Here is a 16,089-nt window from a genome sequence, read left to right on the forward strand (position 1 = left end):
AGCTAGTGGTGGTATCCTTGTAGGTGTTGCAGCTGATGGTGTCTTTGAATAGGATGGCAACTAAACCTCTGGGCTTGGGCTGATGGTGCTACCTGGCGATCTAGTAGCCTTCATGGATGCCTGTAGTGATGTCAGTTGCAGAGTTTGGGCTTAACCATGATTCGGTGTGGAAGAGCAGGTTCGAGTATGGTTGTGCAGTAGGCCCCATAACACTGTGGCATGTTTGGTGACCGAGCGGGTGTTGAAGGGCATGCATGTGAGTGTGGTGTGTTGAAAGGGTGTTGTTTTATCTGTGTGAGTGGGTGGCTTGTTTGTGTGAGTGGGAGCGTATGGGGTGCTGTTGGTGCAGGAGTGGTCGGTGTAGAGGTGTGGAGGAGTGTATGAGAACCTGCAGGAGGTGCAAGGCAATTCTCCCTTTATGTTCTGTGGTGCTAGTAACTCTACTCTCACCTTTAGCAATAGGCCTTTGAACTAAAACAATAGTAGTTAATGTGTATCATTTCTGTACTAGACAACTCATAATTTAGCCTTCTGAATGCCGGCTCTGGACAACACCGTGTGTTGATTGAGTCTGCTGGATACTGCAGCTTAGGTTTGCCCTTTGAGAGCAGAGTTTTTGCTTGCCTTGTTCACCCGGAACCTTTGGTCTTATACTTTGCAGGCATTACTATAAGCCTGGTTGCTAAGTCTCTGGCTAGCCTTAATGATTCCTGAGCACTTGGCCACATCCTGTTGACCCGTGGCATTGTAAAGATATGACTACCAATCTGCCTTTATTGGCATTAAAAGATGGTAGTACACCGAGCCCTGCCAGTTAGGAATAAATTAAACTTTTCCTGAATTGGATCTTTCATATATTCACAAGATTAAATAATTTCCTGTCATCAGTCTGGGAATCCCCATTATTCTTAAATAGGAGTAGATAATGTTCAAATGACCATAGCCCTCAAAAACTGTCTTAGTTTAGTAGCACTTCTACCTTGTTTGAAACAATCCGAACTTCAGCGAATGAGATGGAAGGGCTAGCTCTACTACTCCTCCAAGAGATCACCATAGCTCAGATTTCTCCCCTACGTCATGAGTGAGAAAGTCCTCAAGGAGAGTTCTGCTCTGACCTTTCAGTGACCTTATCCTTATACCGTCTGGTCTACCCTAGAATTGAACCAGCCCTAACTTCAGGTTTCACAGTAGAGTTAATTGTTTTCAGGGTACATTTTCTAGTTTATCTCCACTTTGTGGGCGGCCAGAGAGCTCTCCCTTTTGTCACCTGCTGTCATCATGACTGACTGAGAGAAGACATTTCTTTTCAAATACTTTCTACTAGTGGATAGAATAGGATCTATACTGATGATCAACATGAGCAATGTTTTTTTTAAATCAAACTTATTTTTTATTGGCATTTGTTTCACATAGGGCAATAACACAAACATGCAGTTTAACATCTTGTAGTATACCCTGCATTGCAGAGGCTGATCATACAGTAAGTAGAAAATAAGGCCCCTTCCTTTATGCATTACGTAATTTAGAACAAAGTTCCAAAGATATCCATGGCCTAAAGAGTATCACATTCAATCAGAGCATGACGAACTCGTCTATTTTTTTGTGACAAGTTGTGTAGATTAACTCCTTCTAACCGAGAAGGTCCCCCCAACTTCTAAGCCCTCCCCCTCCCCAACCCTAAAAGAAAAAATAGGTGGTGGTGTCGATCAAACAGTGTGTCTTTGACCCCTATACAGACGGGGCACATCCAGTGGCTAATTCTGGAAGTGCTGGAGGTCCTTCGGGCTGTATGTTCTAATTGGCTCGGTAACTGTGCTTGACCTAGAACTGGAAAAGTTGCATGTCTCTAATGGAGGGCAGGCAGATTGCCAGAGGGAGTCCCTTTGTGAGGTAAGTGACCAATGGACCCCATTTGTATTCAAAGTTTTTGTAGTCGTCCTTGAAAATATCGGTCATTTCCTCAAGGCACAGGAGTTTCCAGAGGCGCGAGTGCCACTGGGAGATGACAGGCACCGCTTTCTTCTTTCATGCTGCCGCTATCGCTACCTTAGCCTTTCCCAGGCAGGCCCACATGATAGTTTTGTTCGCCTTGGTTTGATGTTCTAGGGCCGGGTTTCTAATGCCCAGGAGGACTTCCTCTATGGAGGATGGCATTCGGTACCCCAACATGTCTTTAATGTTTGCTAGAATCTTCTTCCAGAAGGGTTTTATTGTGGGGCAGTCCCACCATATATGCTGAAAGTCACCTAAAAAACCACCACCCCTACAAAGATCTGAGGTGTTCGGGAATATCGTTTTAGGTTTGTTGGTGTACAAGTACCAATCCGTCAGAGTTTTCATGTGCGCTTCTCGCAACTCCAGTGAATGATTAAATTTAGTGATGTCAGACCAGAGTACCGCCCATTCTTTATCAGTTATCCCTGTTTGCGCCAACTCTTCCCACATGGACATGTACCTGGGCCTCAGGGATAGGGAAGCAGAGAGCAGGGAGCTATATAGGAAAGAGATCATGCCCCTCATGGAACCCACCCGCTGTACAAACCGTTTGAACGGTGTCCGCTCTCGAGTGGCACCCTCTCTATTCTGCGGGGCGAGGGCCCAGTGTTTGAGCTGGAGATGGTGGAAGTGTTCCCCCGGGTCGAGGTGGAATTCTCGTCTGCAATTTTCAAATGTCAATATGTCATTATTATGGAAGAGGTCTGACATCATAAGACAACCTCCCTCCTTCCATGGGGTTCCCTCATGAAGTGCAGGAGGGAAAGCCCGGTTGAAATGTATCTGGGTATCTGGTGACGGGAATGTGGTCCATCCCTCTCCCCCAGAAATTGTGTCCCATATCTTCAAAGTAGTGCGGGTGGGCGTTGTGAGAAGTTGGCCTGGTATGTGATGTCCACTATTCTAGTGGGCACCCTGTATCAGTCCAAAGAACCCTTATGGCGATGGTTGTAAAGTCAACGTTATAGACCAGCTGTCCAAGTGGTAAAATGGACAAAGCAGTCTTAGGCTACTACTTCAGAGAGCATGTGAAGCCAATTGTTTTACCACTAATAACCCCTTGAATACCAAATGAAAGGACACCACACAAGGTATATATCAAATATATATCTATTTATTACTGACACAACCCCTGTGCACTCTTTATGAGGTCACAAGTTACTCAATAAGCATACTATAAGTTGCACAAATAAAATTCTGCCTTAGGGGCCTCACGAACCATATACTAAGTAAGTGGTATAAGAACCACTTCTGGACAGGTGAATAGGCCTAGGGGCTAGGGAATCGCTGGGACTACACTGAACAACCATAGCTTAGGAAGTAGGAGTCTCACAGGATGCGCGTGCAGTGTCTAAACACACATGCGGGTTCTCATAGACTTTCAATGGGAACGTAAAGTTTGTAAAGTAGTTTATTTCGGGCACCTCCGGATGGTCTACGGGGAAACCCAGTTAAACTAGGACACTTGGATAGTTATTACCCACGGGAGCACCGGAGTACTCGAGTTACCTCACCCAGGGAAGCCGGGTGCATAGGTGTTCTTTCGTGTTGGGTTTCGTCGTCGAATCCTATGGAGAGCTGCACAAAGATGCTGCAGGCGACCAGGAGGAAGATGTCTGGTTGGATCCAAGGGTGGATCGAAGCAGTGAAGAACCTGAAAGCAGAGGGGACATAGTCTGGGACACTAGACAGTGACCAAGACGGAACCAGGAAGGAACCAGGCGATGTCGAGTGGCAAACAGGTGAAGAAGTGAAGCTTGGCTCTGTAGCCACGTGGACCAGGAGGTGTCGACGACGACCAGGAGCAGGATACGGACTATCCCACAAAGGATCTCGTATTGGCGGTGTCGGCTTCCGGATTGGAGTCAACAAGCCTAGGGAAAGGCAACCCTTGCAGGAAGGGAAGATCAGCTTCTGTTCAGACCAGCAAGGTCTGGGGAGCTTCCCCTTTACAGGAAAGCAGGAGCAAGCCCGGAGCAACCAGGCAAGTGGTGTTGATTCACAAATATGTCTTCAGGAGGGCCACTAGCCAACAGGCTAGCAACCGCGAAGACGGGTCGAGGAGAAATGCAGGCGCAGGCCCCACGCGGCACTCGTGGAGTGTGGAGGGCTGAGCTTCGGTGCACTATACGAATTAAAGGGGCTGGATTACCTTCTAGGTCCCTCCTATGGGTGGGACCAGGGAAGGGGTGGTTACACCCCTTTCCCTTTGTCCAGTTTCGCGCCAGAGCTGGAGCTGGAGTGCCCCAGCAACTGGTTTGAACTGGGCTATGCATGGAGCACCTTGTGTGCCCAGGCAGTGTCTCATTTCATTCAACCCACCCTGACCCAATACACTATAGCCTGTCTGGGGAGGTGCTAGCACCTCCCAAGGCAGGAAATCTATTGTCCAGGCGTTCTTCACTGGAAGGGCTCCCAGCTGCAGGAGGTCAGACTTGTGGCAGCAGCATCCATTTTGTGATGTTTAGGCTCTGTTTACCATTAACCGGGTAAAGCTACAACTACATGTCTTCTCCCCTCTAGAAGGGTGGAATGTTACCCCTGTCGCCAGAACTGGCGAGAGGGTAGTATTTCAAAGCGTATGACACCTTACGCAACATGTTTTGATAAAGCCAAACCAAAGGTAGCATTAACCACGAGGATTATAATGCACTTAAGAGTATATGGTACGGCTATATCATAGGACAGCTATAAGGACATGGTTCTGAAAGCTGCAGACAGGCCCAGCTCATGCTAGAGCCCCATCTCACATAAAACCAAGCACTCTGCCTTCAGGATTGCCAAGGCCTGCCCTAGGAGTGACTTATAGGTGCATATGTGTCTATATATAAGGTTAGATATAGGAATACTATATCTAAGCAAGGGGTGATTACACAACCTTGCACCAGCTGAGTGATTAGCCAGTTGTGTCAGTTTGGATGGCCAGCCAGGGGTGGCATAATACATGCTGCGGCCCCTGGTAGGCCTTGGATGCTCCTATGCCCTGGGTATCTATGGTACACTATACAGGGGCTCATAAGGTGACCCAATATCCAATGGAGATGTACCTAAAGAACATGGAGTCCATTTTACAGTGAGATCAGATAGCCTGGGGCCCTGATTAGCAGGATGCCAGGCCAACTAACCCGAAAACCAGCTAAACACTAGGCAGAAAATTGGGGTAACCATATAGTCAGATATTCACCTTCCTACAGGTGTGCTAATGTAAGTGTAAGCTGGCCTGTCACCTGTGGATTTCGATATGAGATCCCATATTGTCCTTCCCACTATTGCCCTATCCATGTGCAGCCAGTACTTTTCGGATTCCCGTTTAGACCACTCAGCCAGTATTCTCAGTTGGGCTCCTTTGTAATAATGGACAAAATCTGGCAACCCAACTCCCCCTGCTCCCCTGGTTCCCGCAGTGTAAAATGGAAGGCGGGCCCTCCCCTTCTGCCAGATGTAGCGTATGATTAGTGAATGAATCTTGATGAGGAGATCCCTATCTAAGTCTATGGGGAGTGCCTGAAAGAGATATAAAAATGTAGGCAGTGCCGTCATTATAATCGCATGGACGCATCCCAGCCAGGAGATAAAAGAGGCTTCCACCATTTAAGGTCTTGTTGGAGCTGAAGGAGAAGCAGCGGGAAATTGGCCTTATATAGCCCTTCCAGCTGTGGTGTTAACTGTATGCCTAAATATTGTATTGAGCGTTTTGCCCATTGAAAGGGGGTGCCTTCTCGCAGGGCATTAGCCTCTGCCGCCGGAACCGTAAGATTAAGTATATTGGATTTGTCAAGATTAACTTTTAATCCCAACACTTTCGCAAACAGGGTCAGTTCTTTCTGCCTTGCAGTGAGCGAAGTGGATGGTTTGGTGAGAGACAGCAGTACATCGTCTGCGAACAGAGAGCTTTTGTGTGTATCTCCCCCGAAGGGAATTCCTTTTATCTCTTTAGACTCCCGTATTCTGATCGCCAGTCCTCTGGTGAGGGGAAACGTGGAGGAGGTTGTACATAATTGGCCCTGATCATATTTATAAATTTGATTTAGAAGCCAAAGTGTTGTAGTGTGGTAAAAAGAAACTCCCAGTCCACCCTGTCAAATACCTACTCGGCATCCAGGACCACCAACAACGCCGGTATCTGACGTCTATTCGCTTTTTCAATTAAGTGTATAGTCCTCCGTTATGTTGTTGTGGGTCTGCCTGCCTTTTATCAAGCCTGACTGATCCGGATGGACTAGTTTGGGCATCAGTGCAATGTTTTTTGTCTTTATCCAGCACATAAGGTGCAGCAATGTGACATTTGTCAAACTTTTCAATTTAAGACCCTGAAGTACAGGGAGAGAAGGTTTCCAAAGTATATTTTAGAAACGAAGAAAATATACCTTCCTCACAAGGGGGATGCCCCTTTCTGTTGGGAGAACTCCATGAAAAGTGCTCCACAAATCACTTCCACAAAGGCAGCACGAAAAGGGTAACATGTAAAATTTCCAGAGTTGGAATTAGAATTTAAGGCACTGCAGCCACAGACTCACAGGAAAAAACTGCAGTTTCCTCAGTAAAACACTCCAGAAAGGATGCACTCCAAATAGTACAAACAAACAGCAAGAAAAGCAAGTTCCTATGAAGTCCTAGCTCAACTGCTGTGCTCAGGGTGTGAAAAAAACATTGTCGTGGACGGCATTCCTATTGACATCCGTGGGACATGCCTTGTTGACAACCATGAAAATATCACCCGTAGCGAACCCATCATCCACGACGACACCTACTACTATAACTCCAAGGATGTCCTACCTTCTGCTATTAGCAATGTGGACACTGTCGACAAATACACTATCGAAGATGCCAACTCCACCAACAACAAGTAGAGGAATAATGTCAACAACACCATCGACAATGGATCTTTCTGTGCAAGCTACCTTTTCGAACATAAAGGTGACTGAAAGCCTACCTACCCAGATTTTAGACTCCGAAGTGGAGGCAGACCTCTTGGAAAATCATCAGTACTAAGAATACCAATCCTAGACCTCTCAGTTAACAGTCCTCCTCACTCTTATGGCCCTCATCATTATGATAGGCAACCAGAGATCTTGTAGCTGTCTGTCGCATTTATGTCAGCTTCTCAACAAATGATAGACATTTTTCTAAGGCTACTTCCTTTGCAAACTACAATGCAACCTGTGCTTGCCCCTTCCTCAGTATCTACTGTACCTACTCTACCCTCTACCTACACTACCTGTGCCTCCTCTGCCACTCCCACCTCCAATGAGCATGCCTTCCAGAGTTGTCAAACAATCTCTGGTCCCCAAAGACCTGGGATATGAAGACTCATCGGATTCTGTGTATTCAGATACGGGAGAGGAAAGGTAACTCTCACAGGCAGATGATCGAGGTGATCTGGAATAGGATGACTACATCTTACCTAAGGAAGGCGCTAAATCACCCAACCAACCAGATTTCCATCTTGGATACATCTCCCGGTTTCATGCTCTAATGTATGGGAGCAACTAAAATGTTCAGTCTCCAATGGCTTCAGGGAAGCAGCAATACATCTTTATTATTTTAAAGAGCAGCCACGCAAATGCACATGATCCATGCTGATACTGGACTACATCTTCTTTGAAAGCCTAAACTGAATGATGATGCTAGCTACAGTTCAAGCGGTGGTTCTATATCTGGAGAAAAGGTACTGGTCTGCCTTTCTGCCCTACAGTTCAGCCGAAGCCAGACTCTGTTATAACATCAGCAGCCAAAAGCAGATCGAATAACCAGATCATGCCACCATCAGCCCCTATGGACAGAAATGGCCGCCAAATTGATAATTTGGGCTGGAGATTTAGTTCAGTGGTGGTAACCTCAAGCAAAGCTTCCCATGCTTTAGCAATATTGGGAAGTTCTGATCACCACTTGTGGCATTACAGCTTGCCACTAGTAGACTTCATTCCAGAGGACAAGAGAGAAGCTGCTAGGGTGATGGTCAAGGACCATGCAGTAATCTCTTCAGCAATCCTTACTGCCCAATGGAAGTTTACAATGCAGGCTTCCAGCAGCTGGCAGGAGCAGCAGTGTTAAAACAGCAGGGAAGGGTGAGGTCTACAGGTTTCCGTCTAGATGTCCAAGCAAAAACGCATCAATGTGCCCTTCGATGGTCTAACCCTGTTTAGAAAAGATCTGGATGATGCCGAAAAGAACACTGGACAGATATGGATATCTCCTAATCGCCTGGAGCTCTACAGTATTGACATCTGGCACAGCCACTTCTTGTGGATCACTTAGGTCCCAGGTCCACCGGTGAGCTAGCAATCAGTATGTGGGTTATTGACAACCATAATACCCCCACATCTGAAAACTGTTTATGACCAGGAGTACATGAACAATCAGAACCAAAATCAAGGGTATGGCAGATTGTCTAGACGGAAGAGGAAGGCCCCACAAACACGCTCCAGCAACAACCAGAAGTGAGATTGATTGGTGGAGATTCCCCATCAACCTCAAGAAAAATGCCCCTCTTTTTATCCAAACAGATTGGTTCTTACAATGGACGGCAAGGAGCTCACATGCAAGAGCTGCCAACCAGAGGTCCCTGGTCAAATGCAGAGAATATTTCAACAACTTGCAGCTTCAGGCCATGTGTCTGGGCCTACAAGCACTTCCCAAGACTGGCAGGTGAAGCGGTTCTCATCAAGACGAACAATACAACTTCAATGTTTTGCATTGCCAAGCAAGGGGGAACATGGTCCAGATCTCTCTCGGAGGAGGCGCCATGGCACTGGGCCATTTCTAACCAGGTTGTTATTGCTATAGAATATCTGCCAAGGTACCACAACAATCAAGCGGACGTGCTTAGTTAACACTATCAGACTGCACAAATGGGCCCTGCACCAAAGAGCAGGTCAACAACATATTCCAAATTGTGTTCACCCTCCCCCCCGCCACACACACTGGATTTCTTCACTATCCAGAACAAGAAATGCTGGTCCTACTGCAGCAGATTATGGCAACTGGGAACAGTCGGCAATGTATTTTGATCAAGTGGTCCAACATCTTCACAAACGCCTTTCCACCATTCCAGCTGATCCCTGTGGTTCTGAGGAAGGCAAAGGCAGATCATTGCATCCTGATTTCCATTGCTCTGGGGTGACCCTGCCAGTATTGCTATAGTGTACTCCACCAACTGTCCACATGCCCGGCGATACCACTGGAACTGCACACCAGGTTTCTCTCCTGACACAATGGGAAGATACTCCAGCACACCCTCAAGTCGCTGCACCTGAAAGCATGATACCTGACTACTTATGATTTGGTCTCTTGGATCTGCCGAATGAATGTAGAAAGATCCTGGCATGGGTACCAGCCGCCGTGAAGACTTATAACGCCACGTGAAAGCATTTTTGTGTATGGTGCAAAAGCAAAGAATGTCACTCACGCGATATGCAACTATACAAAATATATCAATATTTGTTGGAACTAGCCAAGAGCAATCACAAAACTAATCAGTATGAGTTTAATTAGTGGCCTTATCTAGATTTAGAGGAACAGGAGACAGCTCAGCCACTCTGTTCTCTCAAAGAATCAAATTAAACAGTTTATGAAAGGATATTTTCAAGCCCCTCTGCCTGTTCAGCATCCACTAGTCTCACTGGAACTCAACACTGGCATGGAATGCTTGAATTAATTTCAGCCACTAGTAAATACTCAGGGCTGGGCTCTACCTGTTTTGGCATTTCCTGTGGGTATAACTTTATGCACAGAATTTGTCCCAAGCACGTCTGCTAACTAATCCCCACTTTTTAGACACCCCAAAAAAAAGGTAGCCATTTATTATTCACTGAACGCTTATTGTAATCAAGGTGCATTCCTTCCAAAGGGGTGAGGGGAGTGCTTAACTCCTTTCAGATACGTGTTTTTACTGCCCAAGATCAGTGGTACTAGCAATACTGAAACTCGGTTGATGTGTTCTAATAAAAGCAACATTGATTAATTAGCACCTCAGTTTGAGGTGGTTGGTGGTAGTCAAATTGAGCAGAAATGGACGTTTGTACCTGATTTAACATTCTAAATTTCCCACATGAGTAGCACTTGGGGTCAAGATGTTTCCCTGCACAAATTCTGGCACACAATAGCTAGAAAAATTCTTAATTGGTGGAGGGAAATGGCCCGATCCAAGGCTTTATAGCTTAAGATAAGCTCAACTGTTATTTTAAAGCCAAAAGCATGTGTTATCCCTTGTTCCCAACTCTGGATCTTGGAAACAGGTGATAAAACCGCCTAAGGAAATCCACTGGGTTAGGTTTTTCTGTGATTAGTTTTAACTCTCAGTGTCCTATGAGTGAAGTAGAGGCATTGAAACAATTGGCCACTTTTAACAGATATTTTAGAATAATTATTATAGAAACTTCTTTTATAGGCAGGCGTTTGCTGTCACAATATGACAATGAACTGCATTCCTTCTTATCAGATAACAGTCACAAGATCTGGGTGACAAAGCCATGGTTCAGCTCTGCACAGCATTTGTCACCATCTACGCCAACCTCTGCTTCAGGCAGACCCTGAAGCAGAGGTCAGACCCGGGACCAGGGTTCAATTCCCGACGCGGCAGGGTCTTGAGCTCAAATGTTCATGGACTCGATAATTCTCGCTTCGGTGCCTGCTCTAATCATGGGTTCACACTATGCAACTCTGGGCATTAAGCTTGCTTAATCTCCACAACGCCCCCCCCCGCGGCGGGATGACTGGCTTTCACCTTGGGGATGCCGGGTAGGTGCTATCTCACAGGGAAAAAACAGGACGGGTTCCCAAGGCAAGCGCGGAGATACCCCTTCGGGGGTTGATTCCTGCGCTATATAAGAAATATAATCATAATAATAATAATAATTGGTGGTGAAGGACTATGCTTATCCGCGGTCAAAATCACCATCATAGACCGTGGTATTTCTAACTTCTGCCCTCTTGTTTGTTTAAACTCTTCAATAGCTACATAACCCTTCTGGGAAATATCCTTTTTTCCCATAACATTGATCACCTTTTTAAAGTAGACGGCACCTAGTTCTTCACCAAGTTAATGAGCGATTTGTGGTTATAACTCTATGGCTTATTTGGAGAAGAATCCTAAGATCGGGATGTAGAGGTACTAAGTTAACATCAACTACATCACATCAGACATGTGGTCTTTGACTTAATTCCCAAAGCTACACTGTCTGGGATGCCCTTCAAGAACATCTTCGGCTAGTAGATGTACAACTAAAATTTGCAGAAATCCAATGAGAAGTGTCTCTGGTTAGCGCAGTGACTGGTTTTCATCCTGAACACCCTGTGGCTACAGGTCATCTTGGACGTGCTCCATCATCACGCTTTTCGAATGTCAGAGTTCAGCTCACCTTCAGTGGGTGCTGATGGATACCAGTGGACCTGGCATTACATCTTCCCAATAAGCCAAAGAGGTTGCAGTAAAACGCTCCTGTCCTTGTGTGAGCTATTTCATTTAAAACATTCAAGTCCTTGTTTCCATCCATGTTATAGTACCTGAAAGCAGTAGTTTCCTAAGAATGCATGTCATGGCAGAGTCACTTATTTTCTGTAAATGTTTACTGAGCCTGCTCCATTTGGACAGGGAATTCTGGGTTTCCAAAGGCAAGGAGCTTCTCACTTTTCAAGCGAATAGCTGTTTAAAAAAAAATAAAAATGTATTGTACATGCTTCTATTAAGATATATATGCTCCTCCTCAGCTAGTTTGAAGCATTGACAGATTATGAATGTGAGGAAAGTGCCCAGCATGAATACCTGCTGTTACAATTAAGTAACTTTCATCATATGCTTCCAAGGAAACTCAACCCTCAATGACAACTTGGGTTGAAATGCATATTGTGCTGCTTTTTATCTAATTTATAGCTGCCCTGACTTTTAGTTGGGGCTAGAGTGTTCGTAATGGGGCAGGACCAAGTTTCATTTGCACATAGCTGGTATCTGCCTGGAGTTAAATAGTTGTCAAAAAGATAATAGACTGTGGAATGTGGCTGAAGTCTTTCCCAGCGGCTGAGAGGGTAGGGGGTGTTACAGAACTGATGTGATAGCAAAGAAACGAATTTACACATATTTTGGTCATATTCCAACATGAAAAAAATTCCACAACAAGATCAAAATGCTAAGGAACCCCACTGTTCCCACTCCTTTTTGCATCACATATGTAAGTCAAACTCAACGATGCTGAGAAGTATCCACTGTAAGTATTGGTGGCAGTAGTATGTACCAGTGAAACAACTATCAATGAAAATATAAAACTGTGATGAATTAAAGTTTCAAAAATTAGAGAGCTTGCAGGGAAACTTACACGGTTAACCTAAGCAAACAGTATTTATTTAAAAAGGGTTACCCTACGATTCCTATCCAGGAGAGAGATAAAGGAAGTGTTACCCAGGAGGCCTGAGTGTGACTTTCCCTTACTTGTACAACACCACTCATTCTTTGTCCACCTCCCTGTCTATGCTATAGTCTAAGACTCATTAATAGCTGGCTCCCAAGACTTCAGTGAAGAGGCAGCCTATTGGACCTGGTGGAAGAAAGAGAAGGGGATATTGCAAAAACTTAAGAGAGCTCAGGAATCATGTGGTTCCCATTATACCTGGTCCATGCACTGCACGATGCTTTTGCAGCAGTCTACGTATAGAAAATACTGACTTTATCCATGAGATTGTTGAATCCCATAAATTTTTTACTTAATGGTGCTCTTCTCTTTCCTCTCTTTTCCTTCGTTATCCTTTCTGCATTTACCTTTTACATGCTAAATTATCCCTACTCTAAGCACAAACCTTGGACAATTTTCATAAAATGTTTGACCCAAGTGTAACATGTAACTGTGAGGGGCCATATGGTCTAACTCAAATTGTTGTGTATGTGTGTGTATTCCATGCTTGTCTAATGTCTTAGTTCATTTTAAAAATCTTACAAAATTTCAAGAGAAAAACAGAAAGTATTTTTGAATAAATTATTTCTTCTTTCCAACCCTCCTATCAGATTTGGTTCGTGGTTGGTTCTAACTGATTGTGCTATTTGGAGGAATGCATGCAGGAGAACAGAAAACTGCTTACCTGTATCAGTAGTTCTCCAGTATGGTGTTCCTCTTCGGGTCTCCGAGTGATCATCTTCATCTTGGAACAAGTAGTCATGCCTATCTATTCCTTCTACTGAAAGAAAGCTGAGGTTGAAGCTAAATGCTTATGTTCTGGATGAAGGCACAGGATCTAGTTTTAAACCAATAATTATCAAGGTTGGGGTAGTTCCTCATAGGCCAGGTGGTCACAAAGGGTGGAACCACATCCACATAGCTGGTGATGCTGTTGCAGGGTGACCTAAAGGTCAGATCTAGCTTAAAACCAATCATTGACATTATTGTCTTAAAAAAACAGAAATGAATCAGAGTCTCCACTGAAGACTGGCTGTTTCAACAGTATGTACCTTTTCAAGATACCCACACAAGAGGGCCACTATTGAAAGAATATGACATTTTCAGTTTTGCCTCTGTACTTCTTATAGTTGTTATTCCTTTCATCCTCAGCTTACCTCTCAGTGGGCTCACCCGGCTGTTGAACACTCACAATGTGCCATGCTTGCTGGTGCAATTGGTGGAGTATTGTCCATGGAGTCGCCTGGAGAAAGGTAGGGTGCTTTATTGCAGAATTCTCTATCAAAATAGTGGGTGCTTTACGCATAATATCCAAACAACATAAGTGAATCAAGTGAATGAAATCGGATAATGTTTTTAGTATATTAGCCAAAAATATTGCTGGATGAAATTTGTGAGATGCTCTTTACAAGCACAAGTCCTGTATTTGTACATTGAGGGCCTCAGCTATAGTCGGGATCACCACCCTTAAAGCCTTCTGAACCCCAAACAAATTTCTGCTGGTATCTGAAGGCTGGCATCCGGCTCCTTTGCCTTGAGGCTTCTGCCTCGCTCCCTCTGCTCTCTCCTCCATCACCCTTCTCTCTTCAGATCCCTTTCTCCTTTCTCTCTCACTTGCTCTTTTTCTGCCAAGCTCTCATCCTCTTGCCTTCTGCTCCTTCTATCGTATCAGTGACTGTTTTCATTTATAGCCTCTTACACTCTTCAGCATTTGACCCGACCCCTGCTCCACAGCACTCCTCAGAAGCCTGGGCAACATCCAGCTCACCGAGCTCAACCCAGGACTTACACATACCGCAGGACACACACTGGATCCCATCTTCACCACCAGTGACAGCATCAAATATAACTCCACCGTGGCGCTCACTTGGACCAACCACACCATCATCCATGTCTAAATCAACACACTGCTTTCAATGCACCCACTAGTATCAGCCTACCAAGCCGCAGCTGGGAGAAAATCTCAGAAGCAAACTGGCTCAATGTTGTCAGCATTGATTAACCTAACCCCACAGATGACCTTAACGATGATATGACCAATTTTAACAACTGGATTGAGACCTGCGCGGAGTCCCATGCACCCACCAAACCCAAAAAGTAAAGAAGACTCAAGAAGCAGGCCAGTTGGTACACAGAGTATCTTGGGGAAGCAAAACAGCACTGTAAATAGCTAGAAAGAAAATAGAGTACCAGCCGCAAAACCACTGATTGAACCACCTACAAGGTTGCATTCAGACGCCACCACCAGCAACTAAGAGACATCAAGAAAAGAGAACTAGCTGAACGCATTGAAGGAAGCTCCAACAGATGAAAGAAGATCTTCTCAATCGTCAAATACTTCACCACACCTTCAGCCTCCATCAACAACACCACCCCCCTACCAAGAACGCTGCGACGACCTATCAAACTTCTTCCCCAGCTAATTCACAAACATCTACAGCAACCTCGAACATCAACCTGACCCTAATGATTTCATAGCCAACCTACCTATCACCAACCAAGTCAGCCACCTGACCGAATAGACACCCCCCATCAGAGACAAAACAGCAATAATCATGCTATCCATCCACTCAGGGGCACCTACGGATCCATGCCCCCACCACATCTATAACCTGGGAACATCACCAATTCACACCGCCCTCACCCACATCATCAAAACCTCCATCACGTCTGCCACATCCCTGGAGGTCTGGAAACATGCAGAAGTCAACACCCTTCTCAAAAAACACCAGCCGACCCAAACCAACTGTGCAACTTGCGTCCCATCTCCCTGATTCCTTACTCAGCCAAAGTGATTGAGAATGCCATCAATAAGCAACTCTCAACCCACCTTGACAGCTCCCAACTGCTGGACAACAACCAATCTGGATTCAGAAAGAATCCCAGCACCGAAATAACAGTACTCATTGCAGCCACCACCAACATCAGGACCATCCTGGACCAAGGAGTAATAGCGGTCCTCATCCTTCTTTGCCTGTCTGCTGCCTTCAACACTGTTCCACAACACTCTCATCTGAAGGATCCACGACATAGACATCCAAGGATCTGCACTCAACTGGATCTGCTCTTTTCTTACGCAAAGAACCCAAAGGGTCAGAGTGCCACTGTTCACATCGGCGACCAAGAACCTGATCTGCGAAGGCTGCCATGGATCATCCCTCAGCTCCACCCTGTACTGCCTGTTTGACTCCACTATCCAACAATCCAAGGTATCACCATCATCTCATATGCCAAGAGCACCCAACTTATCCTCTTGCTGAGGAACAAAACAACCACCACCAGAACCAGCTACACTAACTGCTTGACCATTGTAGCAGACTGGATGAGAACAAACTGCTTGAAGCTTAATTCAGACAAGACAGAAGTACTGGTTTTCAATAACAAGACCTCCCCAAGCGACTCCAACTGGTGACCATCAGAGCTCGGACCAACATCAACACTCACCGATCACGCAAGAAATCTGGGGATCATACCAGATGACAAGCTCTCCATGACAGCACAATTCAATGCAGTAAGCATCCACATTGCACGCATGCTATGAAATATCTTAAAGTAGCTGCTACAGAACACCAGACAGACCGCCATGCAAGTACTCATCACAAGCATCCTTGCTACGCCAACACAGTTTATGACGGAATCTCCAAGCAACTCCTACAACGACTTCAGACTATCCAGAACACTAACTCAAGACTCATAGTGGACTTGACGTTCT

At 45.3% G+C, this 16,089-nt stretch overlaps 1 protein-coding gene across 1 annotated transcript in view; it reads left to right on the forward strand.

Annotated features, from left to right (window-relative positions):
• Positions 1–16,089, forward strand: part of ZMYND10 (zinc finger MYND-type containing 10) — a 317,696-nt gene that overhangs the window by 236,308 nt on the left and 65,299 nt on the right. The window contains exon 7 of the mRNA XM_086936812.1: positions 13,530–13,630. Coding sequence (XP_086792938.1) covers positions 13,530–13,630 — 101 coding nt within the window. The remainder of the gene's footprint in view (positions 1–13,529; positions 13,631–16,089) is intronic.

This window comes from Lissotriton vulgaris, chromosome 9, assembly GCF_964263255.1.
Source record: "Lissotriton vulgaris chromosome 9, aLisVul1.2, whole genome shotgun sequence".
NCBI lineage: Eukaryota > Metazoa > Chordata > Amphibia > Caudata > Salamandridae > Lissotriton > Lissotriton vulgaris.